Source organism: Rutilus rutilus (genome assembly GCF_951802725.1).
Source record: "Rutilus rutilus genome assembly, chromosome: 19".
NCBI lineage: Eukaryota > Metazoa > Chordata > Actinopteri > Cypriniformes > Leuciscidae > Rutilus > Rutilus rutilus.
Window position 1 is genome coordinate 4,730,286 of NC_140232.1, and position 27,014 is coordinate 4,757,299.

Here is a 27,014-nt window from a genome sequence, read left to right on the forward strand (position 1 = left end):
CCAAAAAACTTTCATGGAAACTTTCCTATTATCAAGCTTTTTCTTGCACCCCAAACAACATTTAAAATGTATTTCTACATTGCCATTTCAATTCGCTTTTTTACATCAGAACTGGTATCACTTATTGTTCTTAATCTTATGTCAAAACCATGATGATTTTTGAATAACTAATTATTGAATCGTCAACAACAGTAAAGCAAGGACATTCCTGTTTTTCCTGACGTGGCCCCTTTAAGTGACGCTGTTGTACCTCCGGCCAGCAGGAGGCGCTGGTCGCACATGCGCAGATGGAGTTCACACTCAGAATGAGCGGTTCCCCTTGTTTCAAACCACCGCGGTTTGTTTTGACACGCAGGGTTAGTTATCATCAGTCTCTAGAGTGGAAACCACGACAACAGAACTAACAAACAGGTAAATCCCCCTTTAACTTCTTTTAACAGATAAATAAAAACAGCAAATCAGCTTTAACCCGCTTGCAGTAACAAAACTCATGTTCGTTATTAAAGGTAGCGTTACACATAACATAATACATAACTGTTACATCTATCATAGAGATTTGATGAATAACCTGGCCAAATTACGTGGCTCGATACACGCTATTTTGACGTAACGTTATATTTAATATCGATGTTTGCTTCAGCTATCAGGATCTGAAGAGTAAAGGAGAATTGATTTTCTTCTGGTCTTCTGTATATTATCAGGTGGATTTACTGATGCTTTATTTAGCTGATGATATTCATTCTTCAAGTGGATTACACTGAATTTATTGCAATGAAAGTGTATCTTAAAGTTACACTGGACACATTCTGCACACGTTCATTTAATAAAACAATATATTTGAGTCCTACATTATAATTTTTCACACCCACTTTTTTTTGTTACTGTACCTTTAAGACGTGTATGTTAATCAGTGTTGGGTGTAATGATTACAGAACTAAGTAATTACTGTAATTTATTGTAACTTTTCACTTGAAAAATATGGCAATACTATTTTTTTTTCTGTAAATTAGCTACAGTTACAGTTGTAATGACTTAAAAACTGTTTAGTAAATAATTCTATATAAAACAATAGTGAAAATAAACCAGAATTGAACATGTAATTCCCTTAAAATCTTTGGTCTACTTTGTTCTGCACACTAATTATATAATATATTTGAGTCCTAAATGATAATTTTTCACACTCACTTTTTTGCTACTGTACCTTTAAGACTTGTGTATGTTAATCAGTGTTGGGTGCAATTACATTACATTACTAAGTAAATAGCAGCAAGTGTTTTGCAGTACAATAGGAACACAATAGGTACATTATTTAAAGTACACAGTAGTTAAAGACAGCTAATACAAAGTGTGATCGATCTTTTTTCCGTACTACTTTTAAAACATTTGAACCATTATTCATAATACATGTATATTCAAATCAATAAAAAAAATAAGTGTACTTTAATAATATAATGAAAAATATATGTTTAAATGTCAACAAAGTATTTACAAATTAAATATATTTGTATGTTTATTATTTTGAAAAAGTGTGCTTAAGTGTGTTAATAGACAATCATGAAAGTGAACTCTTTTATAAGTTTTATTTACATTAATCTCCATATACTTTTTAAAATGTGAAGTTCCTAAAATCCTCTTTTTTTCCTGTTTATGTCTTTTTCTCTTGCACACAGTTGTCATAGTTCATAAATCATTTCTACAGCTTTGATTTTGGATTTTTCCATGGTTTGTCTTGATTCAGGTTGCGTGATGCTGGAACCAGCTCAGATCCGGCGGAGAGGCGCTCAGGACTTTGAAGGTTTCTACGATCATGTGTGTTCGGCTCAAGGATCAGCTCCTGTCCGTGCGGTGAAGGCCGGCCTGAGTCGAGGGATGTTAGATTTCAACCCGGATCACATCAGTCTAGCGGACTGGAAACCTGTGCTGTCAGCCCTGGCCATCAACAAACACCTCCAGCACGTGTCCATCAAGAGCTGTTACCTCACCAGCACTGGAGCCCAAAGTTAGTGAACACACAACCACACAATATACACTGAACGCACAATGAGTGTCTTTCATAGTGTTTACAAAAAACATCTTGTAAATATATTAAACTGTACTGCACATATTATGTACAGGCCTGCACTAGTTATTATTAAATTAAATTGCAACATAACTTGTTAAAGGGATATTTCACCGCTGGAAAGATGAATGTGTATTTAAATTGGGTCATTTATGTAGTAGAGATGTAACATTATTTTAGAAGTCGTGCCTTCTAGACTGAGAAAAGCCAGAAAATATATTTTTGGCTCATGTGGATGAAAGACAACAACTCCCAGAATGCACTTGCTTCGCTGCCCTACGAGGACACACCCAAGCCACGCCTACCGGTTACAGAGGGCAGTATCAGAAGAAATGATACAGCTAGGCTACTAGTCGACTCGAAACTGAAAAGACGGTGTTTTATGGTGAGATCCCCCTATGGGCGGGTTGAAGACATGCAGGACGAGCTCCTCCTACTGGCTGGAGTCTCTCGCCTCTGGACAAAAGAGCCTCTGATGAGCTAAATGACCATTTTTGCATCATCTGAGTTTTTTTTCCAGACACACAATACAGAAATCTCTCGTCTCAGGGGGACATGAGGGAGGGAAGCACGGTCATTCGAAAATACTACCGGGGTTCTACTGATGCAAAGCTTAATGTTTCCCTTTAAATAGAAATGTTTTCCTCGAGGAAGCTGCCCTGGATCCTCAAAACTCTTGTCACGATTGAGTGTCTTTTCTTCTCAGGTCCTTACAAGGCCCATAATAAGAAGAAGACTCCTGTGATTCATTCCAAGACGATGACGCTTCAGTTGTGTAAAGCTGTGCAAAAGTGCCTGTGTGAGTCGAGCAGCCTGAAGACGCTTCATCTGCACGGCTTGCCACTGAGAGAGAGGGACCTCACAGCTCTCACAAAGGTGCAGCTATTGTTCATATGTTTGCTTTATTTTTGTTTTATTTTATTATTACTTAAAGATACACTATAGCCCCTTTCACACAGCGCGTTGATCCCGGGAAATTGCCGTAAAATTGCTAGAGTGCCTTCTGTGTGAACGCAAACACGTCCCGGGATTGATGCCAGGATGGGGACCTAGTAACATTGCCGGGATCAGTCCGGGAACGTGCCCTGTGTGAACAAAAGCCAGGACCAATGCCATAAGGGGTGTGTCGTAGTGATGATGGGGGGGTGTGTCGTAGCAACTCTTGCTCTTAGAAGAAAGTTTGTGTTCGTCATCAAGAAAGAACGAAAAAATGTCTGCAAACTGGAATGAAGCAGAGACCAGGAGCTCCTTACTATCCGCGCTGATGCTGAGATCGTTCGCCAGCTTTGTGGAACGGTACGCGATGCGTTAGTGTACGTGTTTTTGACGCGTACGTTACACGTCACATCCTGACGTCACGTGTCTTTACGGGATGTGTGTGAATGCACTCACAGATTCTGGAACATCACTGCCAGTGTGAATGAACCAAAATCAAACGATCCCGGGACACATTATCCGTGTGTTTTATGGAATCTCTGTGTGAAAGGGGCTTATGCAACTTTTGGCCCTCTAGTGGTTAAAAAACAAAAACATGCATTTTTGCCGAAGAATATTTTGCGGATGAATATGATTCTCCTACTGCTCATAAAACATTCACTAATATTCTTCAGAGATATAATAAGGTTAGATGGAAAGAACCTCAAACTGACCAGCTGAAGACGGTACTGTAGCTTTACCCATTAATAGACGCGGTACTTCCTTTAAAATAAAGTCCAGTACAACCATAATGAGATGATCTTCACAATAGACAATGCTTTACAGAGAGAGACAGATTACACTTCATCTGTTCAATAAAAGACCTTACTCTCCTGTTGAGTTATAAAAACACCATTATATCTGTGTCGCTTTTACAACATTTCAAACCCCTCAGTTCTCCATCTCTGAAAAGCCAAGCTGATGTTGATTCTTGTTTTATTACGAGCTCTGTCTCGTTCTCTTTTCTCCAGCAGACTCTCCTCTGTTCACACACACACACACACACACACACACACACACACACACACACACACACACACACACACACACACACACACACACACACATACACACACACTCAACTCCGCAGCAGTACGATCTGACAGGTGTAAAATAGTCCCAATATAAACACTTATTATAGGTGTACCGTAGTGATTCAGGATAAGACAAAAACACGGGTTGGAAAATGGATTCTTGGTGTACTCGCTCATTATGTCATTTTTATACATTTTGAACACAAAAAAAGTTACGGACTGCAGTTTTAATTTAATGTTGTTTGAAAGCATGTTCAAGTAACGTTTTAATTTCTGCTAAGGGTTTAGCGAAGAGTGCATCATTGGAGCATCTCTCTTTAGCACACTGTCCGATCGCAGATCGAGGTTTGGAAGGTGAGTTGAAGTTTTGATTCTGCCCATCAGACATTTCACTGTTTTGTGGAAATAAGGATTTATGTCTCTCACAGTGCTGGGTATGCTTACTTCAAAAAATGTGGTCCGTTACTGATTACATATTACATGATAAAAATTGTAGTTGGTAACATGATTTATTTTATCACATTACATTGAATAGTATAGCACTGTACCATACTGATATAAAAATACAAAGAGCATTAAATCTTACATTACATCAGGGTTTCCCAGACTGTGAGTTTAATGAAAAGCTAATAATTAAATCATACACATTTAAAATCAAAATAATAAATTTAAAATAATAAAAATTATAATAAAAATGTGTTTGAAAGACAAAAACCTTCCAAAGACAGAAATACAGGGTTAAATGACTTACTGAGTGATAATTCAAATAATAATTAATCAGGAGATGATTTGATATGCAGTGTTGAGATAATCAAATATTAAAAGTGAAATGATTTCTGTAAACCCAGCGGTTTGTGGCCTCTTGATTGTAATTATAGGCCCCTGACTAGTGGCTGGTCTGTGTGTGCATTTCACAAAACTAGAAGACTTTCTGAATGTACATAAGCAACATGGTTTTTTTTTTTTTTTTAAACATGAAAAAGAAGAATTAGGGAGAATCAATAAATTATGAATTGTGTGATTGTGCCATTGTGTGAATAATACGTAATCAGGCAATCAATAAAAAAGCAACTATAGTCTGATTACAAGTATTTTAAAATGAACTAGAATCTAATTGCAAGTGCTTAATTTGTGTAATCTGATTACATAATCAATTCGGTGATTACTCAGCACTGGTCACTCATATACGAGAAGTTTTTGTACACATGCAAACATTGTGTTTATATGTATTGAACTGTTATTAATGCAGAACATATTTTTGTTGTTATATTGTCCTTTGATCAGTCATTTGTCAGAGTGTGAAATATTCATCATCGATTAAGACGGTGGATTTCACTTCCTGTAATGTAACCTGGCAGGGAGCGGAGCATATGGCGAACATCATAAAGGTACAAGTCCACATTTATTAGTATCATTCATTTCTCTGGAGGCAGATTGGTGAGTTTCACCTGTCGTTTAGCACCTGGCAGTGAGGCGGCACAGCACGGTGTGGGTGGAGACACTGCGCTACAGGAGGGCTGAGTTTGAAGCCATGAAAGGACTGCGCAGAGTTACTCTCAACGACAACATTCTGATCGGAGACAGAGGAGTAATGGCACTCGCCCGTGAGCTTACAGAGGACTTGTGGGTCAAAGGTTCGAGAGGTCACTCTTCAACACACAGGCTAGAGTTGTCAGAAGTACCAACTTCGGTACCAAGTCGTACTGAAACTTTAAAAATATGATGATACCAGCATTTCCCTCTAGGATTTTGAGTGCTGTTGAACCGATTCTCAAACACCTCTGATTGGCCATTGCGTTCACGCGCTCAACATATATGTCTCAGATTGGCCATTACATTCACGCGCTCAACTTATGTCTCTGATTGGCCATTGCGTTCACGCGCTCAACTTATGTCTCTGATTGGCCATTACGTTCACGCACTCAAAATATATGTCTGTGATTGGCCATTGCGTTCATGCGCTCAACATATATGTCTGTGATTGGCCATTGCGTTCACGCTCTCAACATATATGTCTGTGATTGGCCATTGGGTTCACGCGCTCAACATATATGTCTGTGATTGGCCATTGCGTTCATGCGCTCAACATATATGTCTGTGATTGGCCATTGCGTTCACGCTCTCAACATATATGTCTGTGATTGGCCATTGCGTTCACGCGCTCAACATATATGTCTGTGATTGGTCATTGGGTTCACGCACTCAACATACAGTATATGTCTCTGATTGGCCATTGCATTCACGTGCTCAACATATATGTCTGTGATTGGCCATTGCTTTCACGTGTTCAACATATATGTCTGTGATTGGCCATTGCGTTCACGTGCTCAACATATATGTCTCTGATTGGCCATTGGGTTCACGTGCTGAACATATATGTCTGTGATTGGCCATTGGGTTCACGCACTCAACATATATGTCTGTGATTGGCCATTGCGTTCACGTGCTCAACATATATGTCTGTGATTGGCCATTGCGTTCACGCGCTCAACAAATATTTCTCTGATTGGCCATTGCATTCACACGCTCAACATATATTTCTATGATTGGCTATTGGGTTCACGCGCTCAACATATGTCTCTGATTGGAAATTGGTTTCACGTGCTCAACATACATGTCTGTGATTGGCCATTGGGTTCCCGCGCTCAACATATGTCTCTGATTGGCTCAAAAACGCTTAAAAAACATGTTGTCTTTGACGCTCTTCATCGAGCGCTTACACAGATACAGACGGGACCGTTTGAAAGCAGCGATATATTAGGGATCTGTATAATCTGTATATTAGATAGATGCCTGCTTTTAAACGCTCCCGTGTGTATCTGTGTAAGTGTTCGGTGAAGAGCGTCGAAGATGTCATTGTTGATCATTGCAGCCAATCACATACTGTATACATATATGTTGAGCATGTGAACACAGTGGCCAATCAGAGGTGTTTAAGAATCCGTTCAACAGTGCTCAAAATGCTAGAGGGAAATGCTGGTATCGTCACTTTTTAAAATTTCAGTACCGACCTGGTACCGGAGTCGGTACTTTTTGACAACTCTAACACAGGCATATACGGTATATTTTACTAGCACATATAGACCCACATTTCCACCTTCTGTTCCTCTAGCGGTGGACCTGCAGCGCTGTGGGATCTCGAACGAAGGAGCGCAAGATCTAGAGAAGATGCTTCAGTCCAATTCCACTCTGTGTGTGCTTGACATCAGGAGAAACCCGCTGATCGGTAACTCTTCCAAAACTTTGGGATTGGGGTCAGGAAGGTTTTTTAATGTTTTTGAAAGAAGTCTCTTCTGCTCACCCAGGCTGCATTTATTTTAATTAAAAATACAGTAATATTGTGAAATATTATTACAATTTGAAATAACTGCTTTCTATTTGAATATATTTATTAATGTAATTTTTTCCTATGATGGCAAAGCTGAATTTTCAGCATCATTTCTCCAATCTTCGGTGTCACATGATCCTTTAGATTATCATCAATGTTGAAAACAGTCGCACTGCTTAAAGGGATAGTTCACTCAAAAATGTTAATTTACTCACCCTTAGGCCATCCAAGATGGTGTCTTTTTTTTCTTCAGTAGAACAGTAAAGAGGATTTTTGCTGAAACCGATCCTTGGTGAATAAACAAACATATTCAGACAAAATATAATAATACCTGTGGCTAAAGAGGCTGAATTAATCAAACATGTGGTCAACTCACTGTCTGTCGCTGGCCTCTTGGTCGTCACCTGAAAACACTTCAATTTAATAAACAAAAAATGCTCTGAACATTAAAGACATATGAATACTTTGCCATTAAAAACAATACTGAACCATTTTAATGGCTGTAACAGTTGTATAGGCTGTGTAATGGGGAGGATGTAAAAACAAAACACTGGCTCCAGTCCGACTCGGGCCGAGAATTCGGATAATCTGTCGATTGGCTAGGGTCTAGATTTGAGGCCTGTGCAGGGCTTTATGGAAAAGCACTTGAAAGCTCTTGAAAAGTGCTTGAGTTTCACTTTCAAAAGGTTGTACGAATCCAGAAATGAATCATGTAAAAACTATACCATACCGTATAAACACAATGGTAAAAACACAATACCATAGTTACAGTTAGCGTTACTACATTAAATCCATGATGAATGTTGGTGATTTGTGGATTGAAAAGCCTTATATAACTTGCTCGTTCATGGCACAATATTTATTCTGGTTTCCACTCTATTTGATCTGATATGGTTTATAACAGAGAATTCTGTGCTGAATTTGAATGAGTTCCTGACTGGTCATTAAAAATCCCATGGATTTAATGTTGACTTTAATATTCTAATTTATAAAATGCTCCTCAAGATGATGTTTGGCCAGCACTTGCACTCTGAGACAACATGTTAAAACTCCATGTCATGTTCACATTACTTTGTCAACTCTTTCCTTTTCTTTTAGATAATAATGTGGTGAAAGCTGTGCTCAAAAAAGTTCTCATGAACGCCAAAAGCCATGATTCACAGGTCTGAAAACTTTTGCAAATGTTTTAGATTATTAGATATGACATGAATCGGTTGTTTCTTGATTAAAATATAATGAATATCTTAAACAGTCAGTTGATCACATGTGCTGTTCTCATTGTCAGTGTGTTGTGTGTTCCAGTATCTTTGGCTTAAACCTTCTTCTCCTAAAGACACTCTCGATCAGTCACGGCAGTTGAGGAGGAGGAACGCTGGGAAAGCTACATATCGAATCGGTATTTGAGTTATTTGGCTAGTTTTTTCTAGCAGTGACATGTTTAGTCTGTTTGACTGGACTGTTCACCATCATTCTCCGCAGGATCTCGCCGGTCCTCAGTAAACTCTGTGTGGAGGCCTCCTCGGCCTGGCTCAGTGGGGTACGTCCCATGGCGCACTGCTGCACGGGCGGGCTTACAGAGGTAAGCACATGATGTTAGTGATATCAGTCTCAGGATAGGTTTCAGACAGGCTGGACAGGAACTGGGGCCTCATTTATAACCGTTGCGTTGCACAAAACAGGCCCTGAAAGAGGCGTATGCCTAGCCTGGATGCCAGCCGAACTTAGCCCCGCCCACAACATTTGAGGTCAGGAAGTTCGGTCTGGACTTGATCCGTTGTGGAGCAACTATGCTCGAACCAAAGCTGTTCGGACCAATCAAATTGTCAGGGCGGGCTTCATACGATGATGGACAGATGATCAACAGTAACGTAATCATCCACATCACCAAAGAGCATTTAGGTTGAATTCGTTTACAACAAAGATGGCTGCCGCTGGAGAATTGAGATGTGTAGATTCCGCCATCGTGTTTGTTATAGAAGAAATCGACAGCGCATTCATTTTAAAATAGGAACAGAGAACCGTGATCAAGGCATTTGTCGATCGGAAAGATAAATGAAGAACATACGTCACTTGCACACACGTTGCTCTGATTGGTTGTAGGTCTATCCAATTGAGTGCAGAGGCATTTTCTTTCCTGGTTCGGTTGAAACACGCCCCTTAATCACAGCCTATAATCACAGTATCAGACTCACATTCTGACTAGAATCTGAGTATGACGACGTCAGGCTAGGGTACGGCACTTCTCACGCATAAGTTGTGATTTATAAAAACAAACATGACAGGAAAATTTGCGCACCTGCACGCAAACCCATGCGTACGAACATTTTGGAGACGGAGCAGTTTGGCGACACCGATGATGAGCTGAGGGACTGACAATAACACAATTACAGTTTAAATAAATAAAAGAATGATTTAAACTATGTTTTACATCTGATATACACATTTAGATTAAATATGCCATTCTCATTAAGCACTTAAATGAAATGAAATCATTACCTAGAAGTTACAAAAAAGTTTATATTCTAATAGATAGAAATATTTGTACTGGATGCGACGCTTTTGAACACTTTTTCTGTGTTTTAATGTTTTACCTACAGCGAGGATTGCTTAGCACATGATGATAGCAGAAATCATGGTCTGAGAAAATATTCCTGCCCAAACAGTGTAATGCACAATTAGGCCTATCTGATTCCATTAAAAATATAAAGCAATTAAAAATACTGTTGGAAAATCGTTCGGGGTGGAGACTCATGTGCGCACGATCTTCCGCGGACTGGGATTTATAAATGGAATGTTGCGCAGGTTCTGGCGTACGCACGGTTTTATAAGTCTGAATATTTTTTGGCGTATGCAATTTTTGGCTTTCAGGCGGACGTACACTTTTAGTAAGGATCCTACGCACAGTTTTATAAATGAGACCCCTGAAGAGTTGCCTCACAGAATTCAGATCTGCTTTTCCATTCAAGTCAATAAGATACATGAACGTGTCTCTCTTCGTCGATCTATAAAGAGGTGCGTCACAGGCTGATGGGATGCCAGACCAGAGTTTTCAAGTAAGGGCTGTTTTATTGCTTTATGTTTATGTAAATTATGTTTTTGCATTGACACTTTTATCCAAAGGGACTTACTAATTGCTGATTTGGTGCTCTGTAGTTTCTGTGATTGTTAATGTGTTTTGGTTTTGTTCATCAGAACGCCACCTCTGTGAGGGTAACAGTGGAGACCGAGTCCGAGTCTGAGGAGGTGGATGATGCATATGTGCCGAGTCCTCAGGAGAAAATCACAAGCTTCCAGTTCAGAAGACTACAGACAGAGAACAGCCGATTACAGGTAACACAGGATCTGTAATGATTTGGTTGTGGTGGTAAGACAGCATTCAGCAGAGAGAGTGAGAATCCAAACAAATAATCCAAGGTCATAGTCCATACCAGGCAGAGGGTCAAGCACATGTAATCAGTCCAAACACAAATACAATCCACTGTGGCAGACGGGAACAAGAAATCCAAAGCTCAGGAAAATATAAAGAAACCAGGAACTGCTGAAAATACAGAGAGTGTGAACCAGAACAAACAATCAAACAAACACGACTTCATACTGAATGAAGGCAAAAGGCATTTAAATAGACCGTGTGATGATCAGCTGAAACTGATAATGAGCAGGGGGTTCTGGGAAATGAAGTCCGGGAATAACAGTCTATGGAAACGGCACCTGCAGCTGACAGATGTGACAGGAACAGTCTGTCCGATTGATGTGTGTCATGAGTGTATTGCAGGAGGCGGCTTGGGAAGACAGCGAGGAAAACAAAATGTCACTTTAGTTAGGAGAGACTATTTAGAGCTGACATGGAGATACACTACCTGTCAAAAGTTTGAAATAATTATGAGTTTTTGAAAGTTAAAGCTTTGAAAGTCTCGCCTGCTCACTAAGGCTGCATTTGTATGAAGAGAAACACAGTAAAACAGTATTTAAATATATATATACAGACCCTTTCCAAAAAATTAGAATATCATGGAAAAGTTTATTTCCATAATTCCATTCAAAACGTTAAACTTCCATAGATTATAGATTCAGGGCCCACAACTTAAACGATTTCAAGTATTTAGTTGTTTATTTGTACATAATTTGGTCTTCCAGCTCATAAAACCCACGAAAACAGGATTTCAAAAAATTAGAATATTACATGAAATCGCACAGTAATTACACAGTGATGCCATGGTCATTGAACCAGGGTTTGGTTCTTTTGGCAGTGTGGGCAGGTGCAAATCCTGCTGGAAAATGAAGGAAGCATGAAGTGCTCTGAAAATGTCCTGGTAGACGGCTGCGTTGACTCTGGATTTAATAAAGCACAGTGGACCAAAGTCCTCTTTTCTGATGAGAGCAAATTTTGCATCTCATTTGGAAACCAAGGTCCCAGAGTCTGGAGGAAGAATGGAGAGGCACACAATCCAAGATGCTTGAAGTCCAGTGTGAAGTTTCCACAGTCTGTGTTGGTCATCGGCTGGTGTTGGTCCACTGTGCTGTCCACTCAACGCAGCCGTCTACCAGGACATTTTCAGAGCACTTCATGCTTCCTTCATTTTCCAGCAGGATTTGCACCGGCCCACACTGCCAAAATAACCCAAACCTGGTTCAATGACCATGGTATCACTGTGTGATTTCATGTAATATTCTAATTTTTTAAAATCCTGTTTTCGTGGGTTTTATGAGCTGGAAGCCCAAATTATGTACAAATAAACAACTAAATACTTGAAATCGTTTAAGTTGTGGGCCCTGAATCTATAATCTATGGAAGTTTAACGTTTTGAATGGAATTATGGAAATAAATAAACTTTTCCATGATATTCTTATTTTTTGGAAAGGGTCTGTATATATATACATTATTGCAATTTAAAAGAACTGTTTTCTATTCTGAATATATTTGTAAGAAATTTATTCCTGTGATCAAAGCTGAATTTTCAGCATCATTACTCCAGTCTCATGATCCTTTTGAAATTATTCTAATATGCTGATTTCGTGCTCATTTGTTATCAATTATTAATGGTGCTAATATATTAATAATGCTTATCAATATGGAAAACATGAAATGTTGGAAAGAGGGACACATTCTTTGATGAATATAAAGTTAAAAAAGAACAGTGTTTATTTGAAATAGAAATCTTTTTGAAATAGTCGCACTATAAATGTCTTTACTGTCACTTTTAAACAATTTAATGTCTTTGCTGAAAAGTAATAATTTCTTGAAAAAAATGTATCTTACTGACCCCAAACTTTTGAATGGTAGTGTATCACGGTTTCCATAAAAATATGAAGCAGCACAACTGTTTTCAACATTGATAATAATAATGTTTCTTGATCATCGAATCATAATATCAGAATGATTTCTGAAGGATCATGTGACACTGAAGACTGGAGTAATGATGCTGAAAATTCAGCTTTGATCACAGGAATAAATTATGTTTTAAAATATATTCACATAGAAAACAGTTATTTTAACTTTTAATAATATTTCACAATATTACTGTTTCACAGTATTTTTGATCAAACAAATTCAGCCCTGGTGAGCAGAAGATACTTCTTTCAAAACATAAAAAAATCGTAATTATTCCCCAAAATGTGACCGGTAGTGTACAGTATGAGCCACTAATGCCCCTTTAGGAAATAAACTCTTTTCAGACTGTTTATTTCATTTGTCCAGTCACATTTTCCAACAGTGTATGCTTTTCCCTCAATTTTTTAAGTCGTACCTCATATTTCATCTCAAGCTATTCGCTCACACTGTTGGTAAACAAATACACTAATTTAAGAAAAATAAATAAAAACAAAGCTATATTGTTCGGTGTGGTGGGTAATGGCTTATGATCATGTCCTTCTGTTTAGATTTAGTCATAAATATGTAATAATCATGTAATAGTTCTTATTTTTATGATTAACTCATAGTTTGAAGACAAAGTCTGGGACACAGGTAAAATAAGAAGTAGCAATGATAGTGATGATAAAGTTTTCCAAACAGTTTTATTGTGGTCTTAATATAACAAAAAGAAAAAACAAAATGCCTCAAAAGTGTACTATATGTACAGTGGCACTTGGTTTAAATATTTTATCTAATGTAAAGTCATTCTTCCATTTTTAAGCGTGGCTTAAATATACAGATACATATTTTGGTGGCACTGTACACATAAAGTATAATGCGGTGCACTTCCTCTGCTCACCCACAGGTGGAGCTAGAAGAGTGTCGGCTGAGGCTGGCAGAGGAGAGGAACACCAGACTGAAGACCAACTCTCGTCTGGTGGAGGTACAAGCATTCCCAGTTATTCTGTTGGCAAAACGAATAGTAGCATTTCAGAAAGTAATGAGAATCATGTCTCTTCCTGTAGCTGGAACTGGAGAATGAGCGTTTGCGCAGTCTGAATCAATCCCTGTCTGAAGCCCATCTCAACGCCTCTGTTCTAGATGATGAACATGTGCTGGAAAGCATCGAATCCTCCTTCCACAAATTCCACGCCTTCCTGGACCTGCTGAAGGATGCTGGGTCTGTCTGATCTGTGACCAGATATCTCATAGATCTCATATTTTACATCTACTCTATGAATTTTATGCCTTTTTTCTTCAATAGTCTTGACTCCAGGTTATTATTATTTTGGGGATTAATAATAATAATAATAATAATACATTTTATTTGAAAGGCGCCTTTCTGACACTCAAGGTCACCGTACAGGCATACATAAAAGTTAATACATAAAACAAATGATAAAATAATACAAGAAATAAATTAAAAACCAGTTAAAATCAATTAGAATTACAGATGAATGGATGTTACAATGAATAGGCTTGTTTAAACAGATAGGTTTTGAGTCCAGATTTGAAATGAGGGAATGAGTCCATATTTCTGAGTTGAGGTGGAAGGGAGTTCCAAAGGCGGGGAGCAGAGCGGCTGAATGCTCTGCTCCCCATTGTGGTGAGACGGGCAGGTGGGACGGACAGGTATAGTGAGGAAGAGGATCTGAGAGAGCGAGATGGAGTGGGAACATGGAGGAGGTCAGATAGATAAGGGGGTGAGAGGTTATGGATGGCTTTGAATGTCAGCAAGAGAACTTTGAACTGGATACGGGACTGGATAGGGAGCCAGTGGAGCTGCTGGAGGACAGGAGTGATGTGATGGATGGAGGGGGTTCGGGTAATGATTCGGGCAGCTGAATTCTGGACTAATTGAAGTTTACGGAGGGATTTGTGAGGGAGGCCCAAGAGAAGTGAATTACAATAGTCTAGACGTGAGGTGACAAGGCTGTGGACAAGAATGGCAGCAGAGTGGGGGGTAAGGGAGGGGCGAAGACGATTAATGTTACGTAAATGGAAGTAGGCTGACCGGGTGATGTTATTGATGTGTGATTGAAATGATAGTGTGCTATCCAGATTAATTGAGAGTTTCTTCCTGTTAGGCTGGGCCGGTTTGCGTCTATGGCTGGAATTGACCAATCAGACTTCGGGCTTCTTGGGCATCCTCAGCTCTCCTCAACAGAGCGGACACACATCAGCCGAGAGAACCAGAGAGACGAGGAGAGGAGGGAGACTTCAGCCGTGAGCAGACATAAGACAAACAAGACACGTTCAAAAATTATTTACTACCATTCAAAAGTTTGGGGTCAGTACTTTTTTATCTTGTGTCCGCAGTGTGTGTACACAACCAACCTGTTGTAGTAAAAATCCCTCCACTCCATTTGTTATTTTCCCCATAAATCTGAAACGGTGTCTCAAAATGAGCCAATCAAGAATGTGATCCAATGTGACATCACAAATGCACAGGCCCCGCCCACGAAATCCACCCTATTAGCATAGCTCCTCCCCTGAGTGAGCTGTACACAGTCGGCCATGTTTATCTCAGCATTTAACAGTAAGAAATGTGTTCTTATTAAAGCTACTGAAGTTATTCTGAGAGCAGCGAGTGATTATGTTTTTCTTTTGTTGTTTGATTCATATTAACAGCATAAACAGCAGAAGGTTCTGTATATTACGCTGTTTTCACTTTAATACACAGATCTAATTTACACATGCGATTTCTTTCCCTGCTGTTTACATTCACAGACATAACCAACTGTGTTTATGTGAACTTTGTGTGTATTTGACAGTTTAAGCGCAATAAGACATGAAAGAGAACTTAGTTTAACACTCACGGGACGCTCCGTCTGACATCCAGCTTTCTGTGCGCGAGCTTGGGGTGTGTGTGCTCAGAAAACCATATATCAGAAGTTTAGACTGATAAGGCTTTAAAACGCATGCAGATAATAAACTTTCATGATGATGAAGAACTGTAATGTGACGTGAGCGTGAACACAATAGAGATGATTATCAAAACCAAACAGAGAGTATCTGAGGCAGAGCTGTACAGGCTCCGCCCTCTTCTGGAAAGTGGGCGGGGATCAAGCAGCTCATTTACATTTAAAGATACATGCACAAAAACAGCTTAAAGGGGCATAATAGGTCCACTTTAAAGAAATTAATATATTTTTAATTCAGCAAGGGTGCATTAATTTGATAAGTGACAGTAAAAACATTACAAATGTTATAGAAGTTTTCTATTTCAAATAAATGCTGTTCTTTTGAACTTTCTATTCATTAAAGGATCATGAAAAAGTGTTTCCAACCAAATATGGAAACATTTCAGGCATGAATTACGGTTTCCACAAAAATATTAAGCTACACTATTGTTTTCAACATTGATAATAATCAGAAATGTTTCTTGAGCATCAAATCATCATATTAGAATGATTTCTGAAGGATCATGTGACACTGAAGACTGGAGTAATGATGCTGAAAATTCAGCTTTGATCACAGGAATAAAGTACAGTTTACTATATATTCACATAGAAAACAGTTACTTTATATTTTAATAATATTTCACAGTTTTTACTGTATTTTTGATCAAATAAATGCAGCATTGGTGAGCAGAAGAGACTTCTTTCAAAAACAGAAACATTTTTATTCCGATTGGGAAGTCCTAACAAATAAGGAGAGTAATCTTACCAACCCCAAACTTTTGAATGATAGTGTATTTGTTGTTTTATGTATATGATTATTATTATTTCTCTAATCTCCACACAGATGGCAGACGTCCCTCGACCCGAATCAAAGACTCATTCAGAACCTCCTGCTAACGCTGAAGACATTCCCCAGCCTCATTCCCAACCGGAAGAGCCTCTAACTCCAGTCGGCTTGTGTCGTTCCTCCCAAACGTCACAGGAGGCCCCGGAGCAGAGCCGGATGTCCTCGGACCCCTCGAGCCGTCAGAGGGCCAGCGGAGGCTCTCGCTCAGCAAGCTCAGTCAGCAGCGTCAGTCCTCAGTCCAAAGGCTCACGGTCCTCTCGGGCGAACGGGTCCGTGTGCTCGGATCGCTCTGCGTCGGGTTCTGCTGGACTGGTTGGGTTCTAGAGCTCGGTTCACTGTTGTTTAAATGTGAATGACCTGTTATAATCCTATTATGTTTGTTTGGAAAGTTGCTGTGCTTCATGACATTCTAGGTTCAGGATGTGGTTTATTCAGTGATATCAATGTTGTTTAGTTTTATAGACTCAAAAAAGTTGTATTATTATTTATAGTATATTTACCTTTCAATGACACTAAGCTTATTATATTAGACTTTTTGCTAAATTCATTGATGAAAACAGTGAAATAAAATTTTTGCATCTGCTAATTGTTGTCATGTTTTTTTCTATGAATAATTGTTCATTTGAAAATAAACCCATTTTTGCACATACCATTTAACCGGCGTAGTGCAATACACTGCTGTTTGCAGTATGACATTTTCATTAGTCTTTAATGGTGTTGCTGCTTTGCCAGGGTGATTTCTGATTCTGAAATACTATTCACACTTTATCATATATATATATATATATATATATATATATATATATTTAACTGTCACCGTCCCGTATACGGGACGCCTAAGTTTACGTCACTATAATACAATAAATCCTAATCTAGTCATGACAAACTATATATCGTTGGAAAGGTCTAAGGCTCCTTAATAGATATTTCAGCACTGTTTTTTTGCTGGAACAGTAATAGATGAATTTATGACAAGAGCGCACCTCAAAAAATCTACATCATAACAGGCGTTTCTGGCATTTGTCACAAAAAGTCGACGCACACACTTTTAATAATTGAAACTTGGGTTTTCATGCTAAAAGTTCATAATAAAACATTTAATCTAGTATTTGTCAAAAAAAAATATATATATAAAATAATGTTATCCTCTAAAAAGTATAATATACATATTATCCTCTAAAATATAATATTATCTTTTTTATTGCCTTTTTTATTACATCACATATTTTAGTAGTTATCATAAATTAGGTATCATTTGAAAGCTTACGATCTCAGAATTCATCCTGTGAAAACTGTTTTGAAATTGGACATTGTGTTACCATAGAAACGGTACTCTAAATTATTTTATCAGGCTCCTCCCCTTTTGGGCGTCATCATGTTTCATAATTTATTATCAAAATATTTTCTAATCTTGACAAAACACATATTGTCAGAAAGGTCTGAGTCTCAAGGTTCCATATTTTGTGACAGAAGTGATATTTGGACAGAAATTTATTAATTTGTTATGGTAGAATGCATACAGTTAAATTCAATGGAATTCAATGACACCCGGTGGCTATTTTTGGTAATACGCCTAAACAAAATCTCATGGGAACTTCAATTTTTGTGATATCAACTTCAAATTTGGAACACAACTTGGTTAGATATATGGCTTTGATTTTATAGTAATTTTTTTTGTAAAACATATTTTGTCGAATATATATTTTATATAAAAGAAAAATATTAAATAAATTATATTTGATTTAATGTAAATTTAAACTTACATAACTTTTTCATACTTACATTTTTTTAAGTGCTTTCACTTCAGTAATAATCTGCATCTTTTTCCCTTTAAAACAAGACCAAACTTGGGTCTATACTCCAAAGCATTCTTGAATTACAACCATTTAAGCTTGAATAGTGAATTTTAATGTCCATTCTCAAAAAGGGGGGTGACAGCTAAGGGGTTAAAATTTTTTTTTTTTTTATCTCATGCAATTATAAATTTGAACATTAAAAATATTATCCATTATATATAAACTGTATTGATAAAAATTAATGCTAATTATTTTCAACTATTTAAAATGATTCTTGATTCTGAAAACACTGATTTTCACTAGTTAAATATTCGAAGTAGTTTGAAGTAAAGAACAATTAATTATTTGACTGTCAGTATTAATAATTGTGTATTGCAACATATTTTTGATTTTAAATGTTACATTTAAAATGTAACATAAAATGAGCATTTAAAATGTAACATATTTAGATAAAGGTTTGCCATACAGAATGAAGTGTCATTAATGTCAGATACTAAATCAACAATTCTATTTAAATATGTGTTTTGAATATTTATGAAAGACAAAGCAGCATCCCGATAAAAGAGATTATTCTGAATGTAAATTTATTCTACGACAAGCATGTGAATATTGTAAATATTGTACTGCCTGTCTTTTAATTAAAGATGTTATAATAGCAACAATATGAATTCAAATTACCTATAGGTTTTAACGATGAACGTCTGAAATGTACATAATTCATGGAATTATTGAATAATAACTTAATTAATTACAATAAGCATTACGTTTAAGAATAGAAGAGAAAAAAAATCATCTTACCTCGCCTAACCTTTTGTATATATTATATATTCAGACATTTGATTGAGAAACAGCACATTGAAAACTGAGTTACGGCACGTCATTGGCTGTTTTCAGCCGCGCGTGCACGCACTCTCGTCCAATGGGAGCGCTCGACACTGACTTCAGTGACTCTCCTCCGAGCAGAAGATCATGCGTGCAGCGGGTAAGCGAAAGCTCTCCATCAAAACAACATCTGTGCAAAACACAATACACAACTTTACAGGTGAACGCACTGCTTAAATATCCTGCATTCCTGAAGCATTAGGAACATGGTGTGTTAAATAGAAATGCAGTAGCCTTGTAATGTTAGCTGTTCTTTTGCTGTTAGCATTGTTAGCATGTTGTTATTGAATGGGGTTTATAAACAGAGACAGCGCTATGCTATCAATAACCCAACCATTGAATGCGACAGCAACGGCTTTTTCATGTTTACGAAGCTTGTGAAGGATTTGCTTAAGGTTCTTCCGTTTGTTTATCAAGATAACAGTGAAATCTCAGGGGAAAGAAGCTCCCTCAAGAGCAAAGTGCGTTTATTTGAGTGTTATTGAGAGTTTAGCATGTACTGTCTGGGGGAATGGAAACATTGGTCCGTCCTTATCTTCTTGTCCCATTATTAAAAACACCCTGTACTAAAGGCGTGAAGGGAATTATGAAAAGGCAGTGTAAGACAAGGAAGATTGTATTAGAGTTGTAGGTACTATTTGCATGAAGTGTAAATGGCAACAAGTAGAATCTTGTTTATGCTGCGAATAGGTGCACTTACAGTCACACAAAATCTGTAAATGTAGTCATATGCTATTTGTACTGTGTACATTTTCTGAAATTCCATCCACAATCTTATAGGAGTGTTATACAGATTGTCTCCACACCACCAGCATCTGTACTTGTTGATGCCACACTGGATCTTGTGCTTTTACTGAAAAATGCCATACCCTTTTCTGAATTGGGTACAAGGGACAGTGAAGAAGAACATCATTAAATGTGTTGAGATGTGATGATATTACAACTTATGCTATTACATGGCAGTATTTGTTTATTTAGTATTGCGTGTAATATCATAATTTATTACGTTACTTATTTGTGAAAAAAGTGAGACTATTATAAACTAGCACTGATGCAACTAATTTATTCATTCATTTTTTAGTAGCCGTGTAATAATATGGGGTCCTGATCCACTTTTAAATTCATAATTGTTTTGTTTTTTTTATAATGTAGCACCACAACAGATGCTGATGATCAGTGAATGATCCTTAATAAATAAGAAACATGGTAAGTCACTCTATATGTTTTATGCTTGTATTATATTGATTTAAACTTCCACATATGACCATATGATCTGCTTCTCTCATGCAGTAAGTAACTCACTCACTCACTGACACTCACTCACTGACACCCACTGACACTCACTCACTGACACTCACACACTGACTGACACTCACTCACTCACTCACTCACTGACACTCACTCATTCACTCACTCACTGACACTCACTCACTGACACTCACTCACTGACACTCACACACTGACACTCACTCACTGACACTCACTCACTGACACTCACTCACTGACACTCACACACTGACACTCACTCACTGACACTCACTCACTGACACTCACTCACTGACACTCACTCACTCACTGACACTCACTCACTCACTGACACTCACTCACTCACTGACACTCACTCACTCACTGACACTCACTCATTCACTGACACTCACTCACTGACACTCACTCACTGACACTCACACACTGACACTCACTCACTGACACTCACTCACTGACACTCACTCACTGACACTCACTCACTCACTGACACTCACTCACTCACTGACACTCACTCACTCACTGACACTCACTCACTCACTGACACTCACTCACTCACTGACACTCACTCATTCACTCACTCACTGACACTCACTCACTCACTGACACTCACTCACTCACTGACACTCACTCACTCACACACTGACACTCACTCACTGACACTCACTCACTGACACTCACTCACTCACTGACACTCACTCATTCACTCACTCACTGACACTCATTCACTCACTCACTGACACTCACTGACACTCACTCACTCACTGACACTCACTCACTCACTGACACTCACTCACTCACTGACACTCACTCACTCACTGACACTCACTCACTCACTGACACTCACTCACTGACTCACTCACTGACACTCACTCATTCACTCACTCACTGACACTCATTCACTCACTCACTGACACTCACTCACTCACTGACACTCACTCATTCACTCACTGACACTCACTGACACTCACTCACTGACACTCACTCACTGACACTCACTCACTCACTCACTGACAGACACTCACTCACTCACTGACACTCACTCACTGACACTCACTCACTCACTGACACTCACTCACTCACTGACATTCACTCACTCACTGACACTCACTCACTGACACTCACTCACTCACTGACACTCACTGACACTCACTGACACTCACTCATTCACTGACACTCACTCACTCACTGACACTCACTCACTCACTGACACTCACTCACTGACTCACTCACTGACACTCACTCATTCACTCACTCACTGACACTCATTCACTCACTCACTGACACTCACTCACTCACTGACACTCACTCATTCACTCACTGACACTCACTGACACTCACTCACTGACACTCACTCACTGACACTCACTCACTCACTCACTGACAGACACTCACTCACTCACTGACACTCACTCACTGACACTCACTCACTCACTGACACTCACTCACTCACTGACATTCACTCACTCACTGACACTCACTCACTGACACTCACTCACTCACTGACACTCACTGACACTCACTGACACTCACTGACACTCACTGACACTCACTGACACTCACTCACTGACACTCACTCACTGACTGACACTCACTCACTCACTGACACTCACTCACTCACTGACTGACACTCACTCACTCACTGACACTCACTCACTGACACTCACTCACTGATACTCACTCACTCACTCACTCACTCACTCACTCACTCACTCACTCACTCACTCACTCACTCACTCACTCAGTGTGTCTTCTGTCGATCACAGATCCGGATTGCTGCTCTGAATGCGGCGTCTCAGGCTGCGGATGAGTATGAAGACTCGTTCAGAAGCACAAAGCCAAGTCAAACAAAGGAAGCCCAGGTGAGTCAGATGCTTTCATAAGTTCATCCTAAGTGACTTAACTTTCTCTGGACTATTTTGTGTTGTGTTAAACCTGTAAAGCCTGACATATGAAATAATAGTCAAAATGGAAGTTTGTTTCCATCATAACAAAAGACTATCTTTAGACAAAATGTTTTTTTTTGTGTGTGTTGATTATCATAATTGATACATCAGGTTTTTATAGCTCAAATTGTCTGGTATAGTGAGACTATGGAGCTCAAACTCCCCTCAATTTTATTCAGAGAAAAAATATATGCAATTTGGTGCAGATTTATATGGCCAAAAAGGAAGATGAAATTCTGATGCTTGAATGTAAATCAATGAGATCTTTATAACAGACTACTGACATAAAACGTATATAAATATCAGTCAATAATATGCCTCAGTAAGCTGATATTTAAATGCTTAGTTTTATGATCAAAGCTCTGTAGTTTTAAAACATATAGTGCAATGCAATACAATGAAGTTTGAGATTTGAGACTCACATTTGAACATAATCTAGTAAACCTAAGTTGTTCATCTTAAAATACTACTAACAATATAAAAGTAATTGCTACATTTACTTTATAGAAATCAGTAAAGATTTCACAGCAAAAAGACACATGAACCACGAACTGAAGGTGGACGTTTGTACAGTAATACTAAACGGCCTTTTACTTGATAAAACAGTCTAAACTATCAGTCAGACGACAGAAGGCATGTGGTAGATTGTGTGTGACAGGTTTTTCAGCAAAGTTTTGATCATCATTTAGAGACTGTAGAAATGTAGTTTCACATATGATACTGCAGGCTTTATAGGATTGAGAAAAAATAAGATAGTTGAATCCATTTCCCTTCTCATTATTTGTATTGCAGGAGGCGGAAGCGTTTGCCCTGTATCATAAAGCTCTGGATCTGCAGAAACATGACAAGATTGACGAGTCTGCCAAAGCCTACCATGATCTCCTCAAGACCCCACTGCTCAAGGAGGTACAGCAGACTCCTTATCACACCGTACCATGAGATCCAGAGTCTCTTTTCATTTGTGCTTTATTTGGACACCAGTGTTTTTATATTTTGCAATGGCAGTTTTGTGACCAAATTTTGGTGACTGCTTCTTTTCTTGCACCAGGCCGTGGCGTCTGAAGATGAGAAAGTAGGACTGAAGCACCCTGGGCTGATGTTGAAGTACTCCACCTATAAAAACCTGGCCAGTCTCGCTGTGCTCAGAGATGATCTCGACACCGCCATGGACTTCTATGTAAAAGTAAGTACATATTGGAACAAATCCTTAAGTTTAGGGTGCATAATTTATCCCTCATGCATATTTAGCAGTTTTCTAGAACTACACTGCCGTTCTGAAGTTTGAGGTTAGTACAATTACAGTTTTTGAAAGAATTACTTTTATTCGGCAAGAACTATTGTGAGTAAAGACTTTAAATTGTTGCAAAAGATTGTTATTTTAAATAAATGCCATAAAAATATGAATCAGTAGAACTGTCTTCAACTTTGATAATATTAAGAAATGTTTCTTGGGCATCAAATCATCATATTAGAATGATTTCTGAAGGATCATGTGACACTGAAGACTGGAGTAATGATGCTGAAAATTCAACTTTGATCACAGGAATAAATTACATTTGACAATATATGCAAATAGAATTGCAATAATATTTGCGTTTTGATCAAATAAATGTTGCCTTGGTGAGCAGAAGAGACTGATTTCAGAAACATTACAAAATCTTAGCGTATGATAGTGTACATTTGATGTTCACATGGCATTAACTCTGAACACTGAACGGGCAGTTTGGAGTCACACAGGTCACGTGTGTTTGTCTTGCAGGCTGTCATGCTGGACTCCACAGATGTGAATATGTGGTTTAAAATGGGAAGGTTGGCCTTGAGGAAGGTCAGCATGCCTTTGGCCCGTCATGCCTTTGAGGTGGGCTTACGCTGTAACCCGGACCACTGGCCCTGCCTGGACAGTCTCATCACGGTCCTCTACTCTCTCAGTGACTACAGCTGTGAGTCCAGAAACCTCTGCACAACATTCACATACGCCATTCCCATCATCACTGTTCAAACTTTTTTGAGTTTTGCCAAAACTGAGTTGATTTTAGAACCCCATATCTTCTAGAATCAAATCACAGCTATTGCAGTCATCAGCTTTAATTCTTTTTTTTTTTTACACATCATGGCCATATTCCAGGTAGGGCTTTGACTTTTGCCCAAAAATCATATTCGAAATTCGTTTGTTTATTAATATTAATATTCGAATATTAATTAATAATATTTTGACCATTAAATGCCTTAAATGTTTTTTGCTAGTTTCAGCCTGACACAGTTATCATTTTTACGTCTTGTGCCACGTAGTTCAAATAGCAAATGCATTAGCGCCCATGTGTGCGCCCATGTGCTGCTGGTCTGAAAACGAGTGTGTGTTCTGGCGCATTGTTGGCGCATTGTTGGTGCATTGCTATTTTGAGGAACAGAAATAGACTGAGCAATTGACCAACTGAAACCTGGTCTAAAGTCACAACACGCGTAAACTCTGCTTATCACACACACACACTCTGCTTATTACACGCACAGGGACACAAACATGCAAAATATAAAAAATAAAAGGATTACAATGTAAAAGATTATTATTGTGTACATAAAGATATGGTGGAATCTGTACACACACACACACACACACACGCCCACAGCTTTAACCAAAATTCCGTCATGTAAATAGCGAATCCGCCATGGTGCGAGCGCAACTGGCATTTGAAGGGAATGGGAGAAGAGACTCTGATTAGTTTATTGCACATTACACCCAAAACGCATCCATTACTCATTAAGAGAATAGAGACAAAACACACCCATTACTCATTAAAGGGTTAGTTCACCCAAAAATGAAAATTATGTCATTAATGACTCACCCTCATGTCGCTCCAAGCCCGTAAGACCTCTGTTCATCTTCGGAACACAGTTTAAGATATTTTAGATTTAGTCCGAGAGCTTTCTGTCCCTCCATTGAAAATGTATGTACGGTATACTGTCCATGTCCAGAAAGGTAATAAAGACATCATCAAAGTAGTCCATGTGACTACAGTGGGTTAGTCACAATTTTTTGAAGCATCGAAAATACATTTTGGTCCAAAAATAACAAAAACTACGACTTTATTCAGCATTGTATTCTCTTCCGGGTCTGTTGTCAATCCGCGTTCACGACTCCGCAGTGCTGACGTAAGACGCTGCTGACGTGTTATCTGGTGCGCCCGAGCTTCGTTTACAGTCTGAGGGAGACGCACGCTGTATTCAAGCATTGTTTGTATTTTGGTATTGCTATATTTTTTTAAATGGTGCGTAAGGGTGCACGTCAGCATGCGTCACTGCGGAGTAACTAACCCACTGATGTCACATGGACTACTTTGATGATATCTTTATTACCTTTCTGGACATGGACAGTATACCGTACATACATTTTCAATGGAGGGACAGAAAGCTCTCGGACTAAATCTAAAATATCTTACACTGTGTTCCGAAGATGAACAGAGGTCTTACGGGCTTGGAGCGACATGAGGGTGAGTCATTAATGACATAATTTTCATTTTTGGGTGAACTAACCCTTTAAGAGAATAGGGACGACCATTTTTGACCATTTTTCCCGTCGTTAAACTAGCAAAAGTGGATTCAGACACGACCTAAGTACACTTGCGCTGTGCGCTTTAGACCATGAGCTTAGATCGTTAAAATAGGGCCCTTAAGCATTTCCCTATTTAAATCCAAAAAGTGACTTCTTTTTGGCCAGGCTAAGTGTGTATTGCAGTAACACAAAATATCGCAATATTGGTTTTCTCCCCAATATTGTGTAACCCTAATTTATGTAATGGGGAAAAACACTTCTAAAGCCAAGGCCTCTGAACAAGTAGGCGGTCTACGGTTGTGAATGCTGTTTCATGTGGTCTAAACCTTGGTTTCCTGCCTCAGTAGCTGATGTTCTTGTCTGTTTGTCCCGCAGGTTGTTTGTACTACATCTGTAAGGCTCTGGAGAAGGACACAGGCTACAGTAAGGGCCGAGTGCTCAAAGAGAAGATCTTTGAAGAGCAGCCCTGCCTCAGACGAGACTCTATGAAGATGTTCTCCAAGCTGTATGCACCTTTTGCTTATTATGTGGCATCCAACATTCGTCCTGTTGAAGAATAAGCTTATTTGAGTTTGTATGTGTGTGTGTTTTGGCTGCAGTGATGTGTCAGTGCAGTATGTGGATGTAGATGAGGATGAAGCTCACAGCATTGTGGAGGAAGCGCTGGAACTGAGACGACAGAGACAGGCTAAATTCACACGGCACCCGGTGGCTGACCTGCAACTGGTTCAGCCCATCAAATACTTCACGTGAGTCCATGCCACGATTAATCCACAGACTTACGTTTGGGATTCATCTTACAGTTTGTTTTAAAGAAATATCATGGTTTAATTGAATCACTTTTTTTTTTATCATAATACACAATAAAACTATCCAAACATTAAAATAACATTTTATGTTATTTATTTATGTCTATGGACTTTTTCATTGTGTTCCTCCCTATGAGAACATATTGATGTTTTCAGAGCTTGACATTAACACCCGTCAAATCATCAAATGTGTGTTTCAGCAGTGTTGTGTAACGTAGTCACTCCTACTAGCCACTTTGGCGGGTTGAATTGCATATGGAATATATACATTTTTC

At 38.7% G+C, this 27,014-nt stretch overlaps 2 protein-coding genes across 8 annotated transcripts in view; both read left to right on the forward strand.

The window, feature by feature from the left end:
* Positions 1-279: 279 nt before the first annotated feature.
* Positions 280-17,147, forward strand: cep78 (centrosomal protein 78). Its single transcript, XM_084388872.1, has 16 exons — positions 280-411; positions 1,739-1,999; positions 2,766-2,935; positions 4,350-4,422; positions 5,353-5,456; positions 5,528-5,702; positions 7,181-7,294; positions 8,495-8,559; positions 8,699-8,792; positions 8,876-8,975; positions 10,407-10,449; positions 10,589-10,726; positions 13,612-13,689; positions 13,772-13,926; positions 14,834-14,972; positions 16,494-17,147. Exons 2-16 carry the CDS (start codon positions 1,747-1,749, stop codon positions 16,818-16,820), a joined length of 2,028 nt encoding a protein of 675 aa, XP_084244998.1. The 5' UTR covers positions 280-411; positions 1,739-1,746; the 3' UTR covers positions 16,821-17,147.
* A 2,079-nt stretch (positions 17,148-19,226) lies between these two features.
* The window catches only part of cabin1 (calcineurin binding protein 1), a 130,902-nt gene continuing 123,114 nt past the window's right edge, over positions 19,227-27,014 (forward strand). For 6 of the 7 annotated variants that reach the window (XM_084389853.1, XM_084389857.1, XM_084389856.1 and 3 more), the window contains exons 1-8: positions 19,227-19,274; positions 20,327-20,380; positions 22,204-22,299; positions 23,176-23,289; positions 23,432-23,566; positions 24,143-24,323; positions 26,306-26,435; positions 26,530-26,679. In XM_084389853.1, the coding sequence (XP_084245979.1) occupies positions 20,378-20,380; positions 22,204-22,299; positions 23,176-23,289; positions 23,432-23,566; positions 24,143-24,323; positions 26,306-26,435; positions 26,530-26,679 (809 nt within the window). In that variant the 5' untranslated portion in view covers positions 19,227-19,274; positions 20,327-20,377. Of the gene's footprint in view, positions 19,335-20,326; positions 20,381-22,203; positions 22,300-23,175; positions 23,290-23,431; positions 23,567-24,142; positions 24,324-26,305; positions 26,436-26,529; positions 26,680-27,014 lie in introns of all 7 variants that reach the window. The other variant, XM_084389854.1, reaches the window with a different exon arrangement.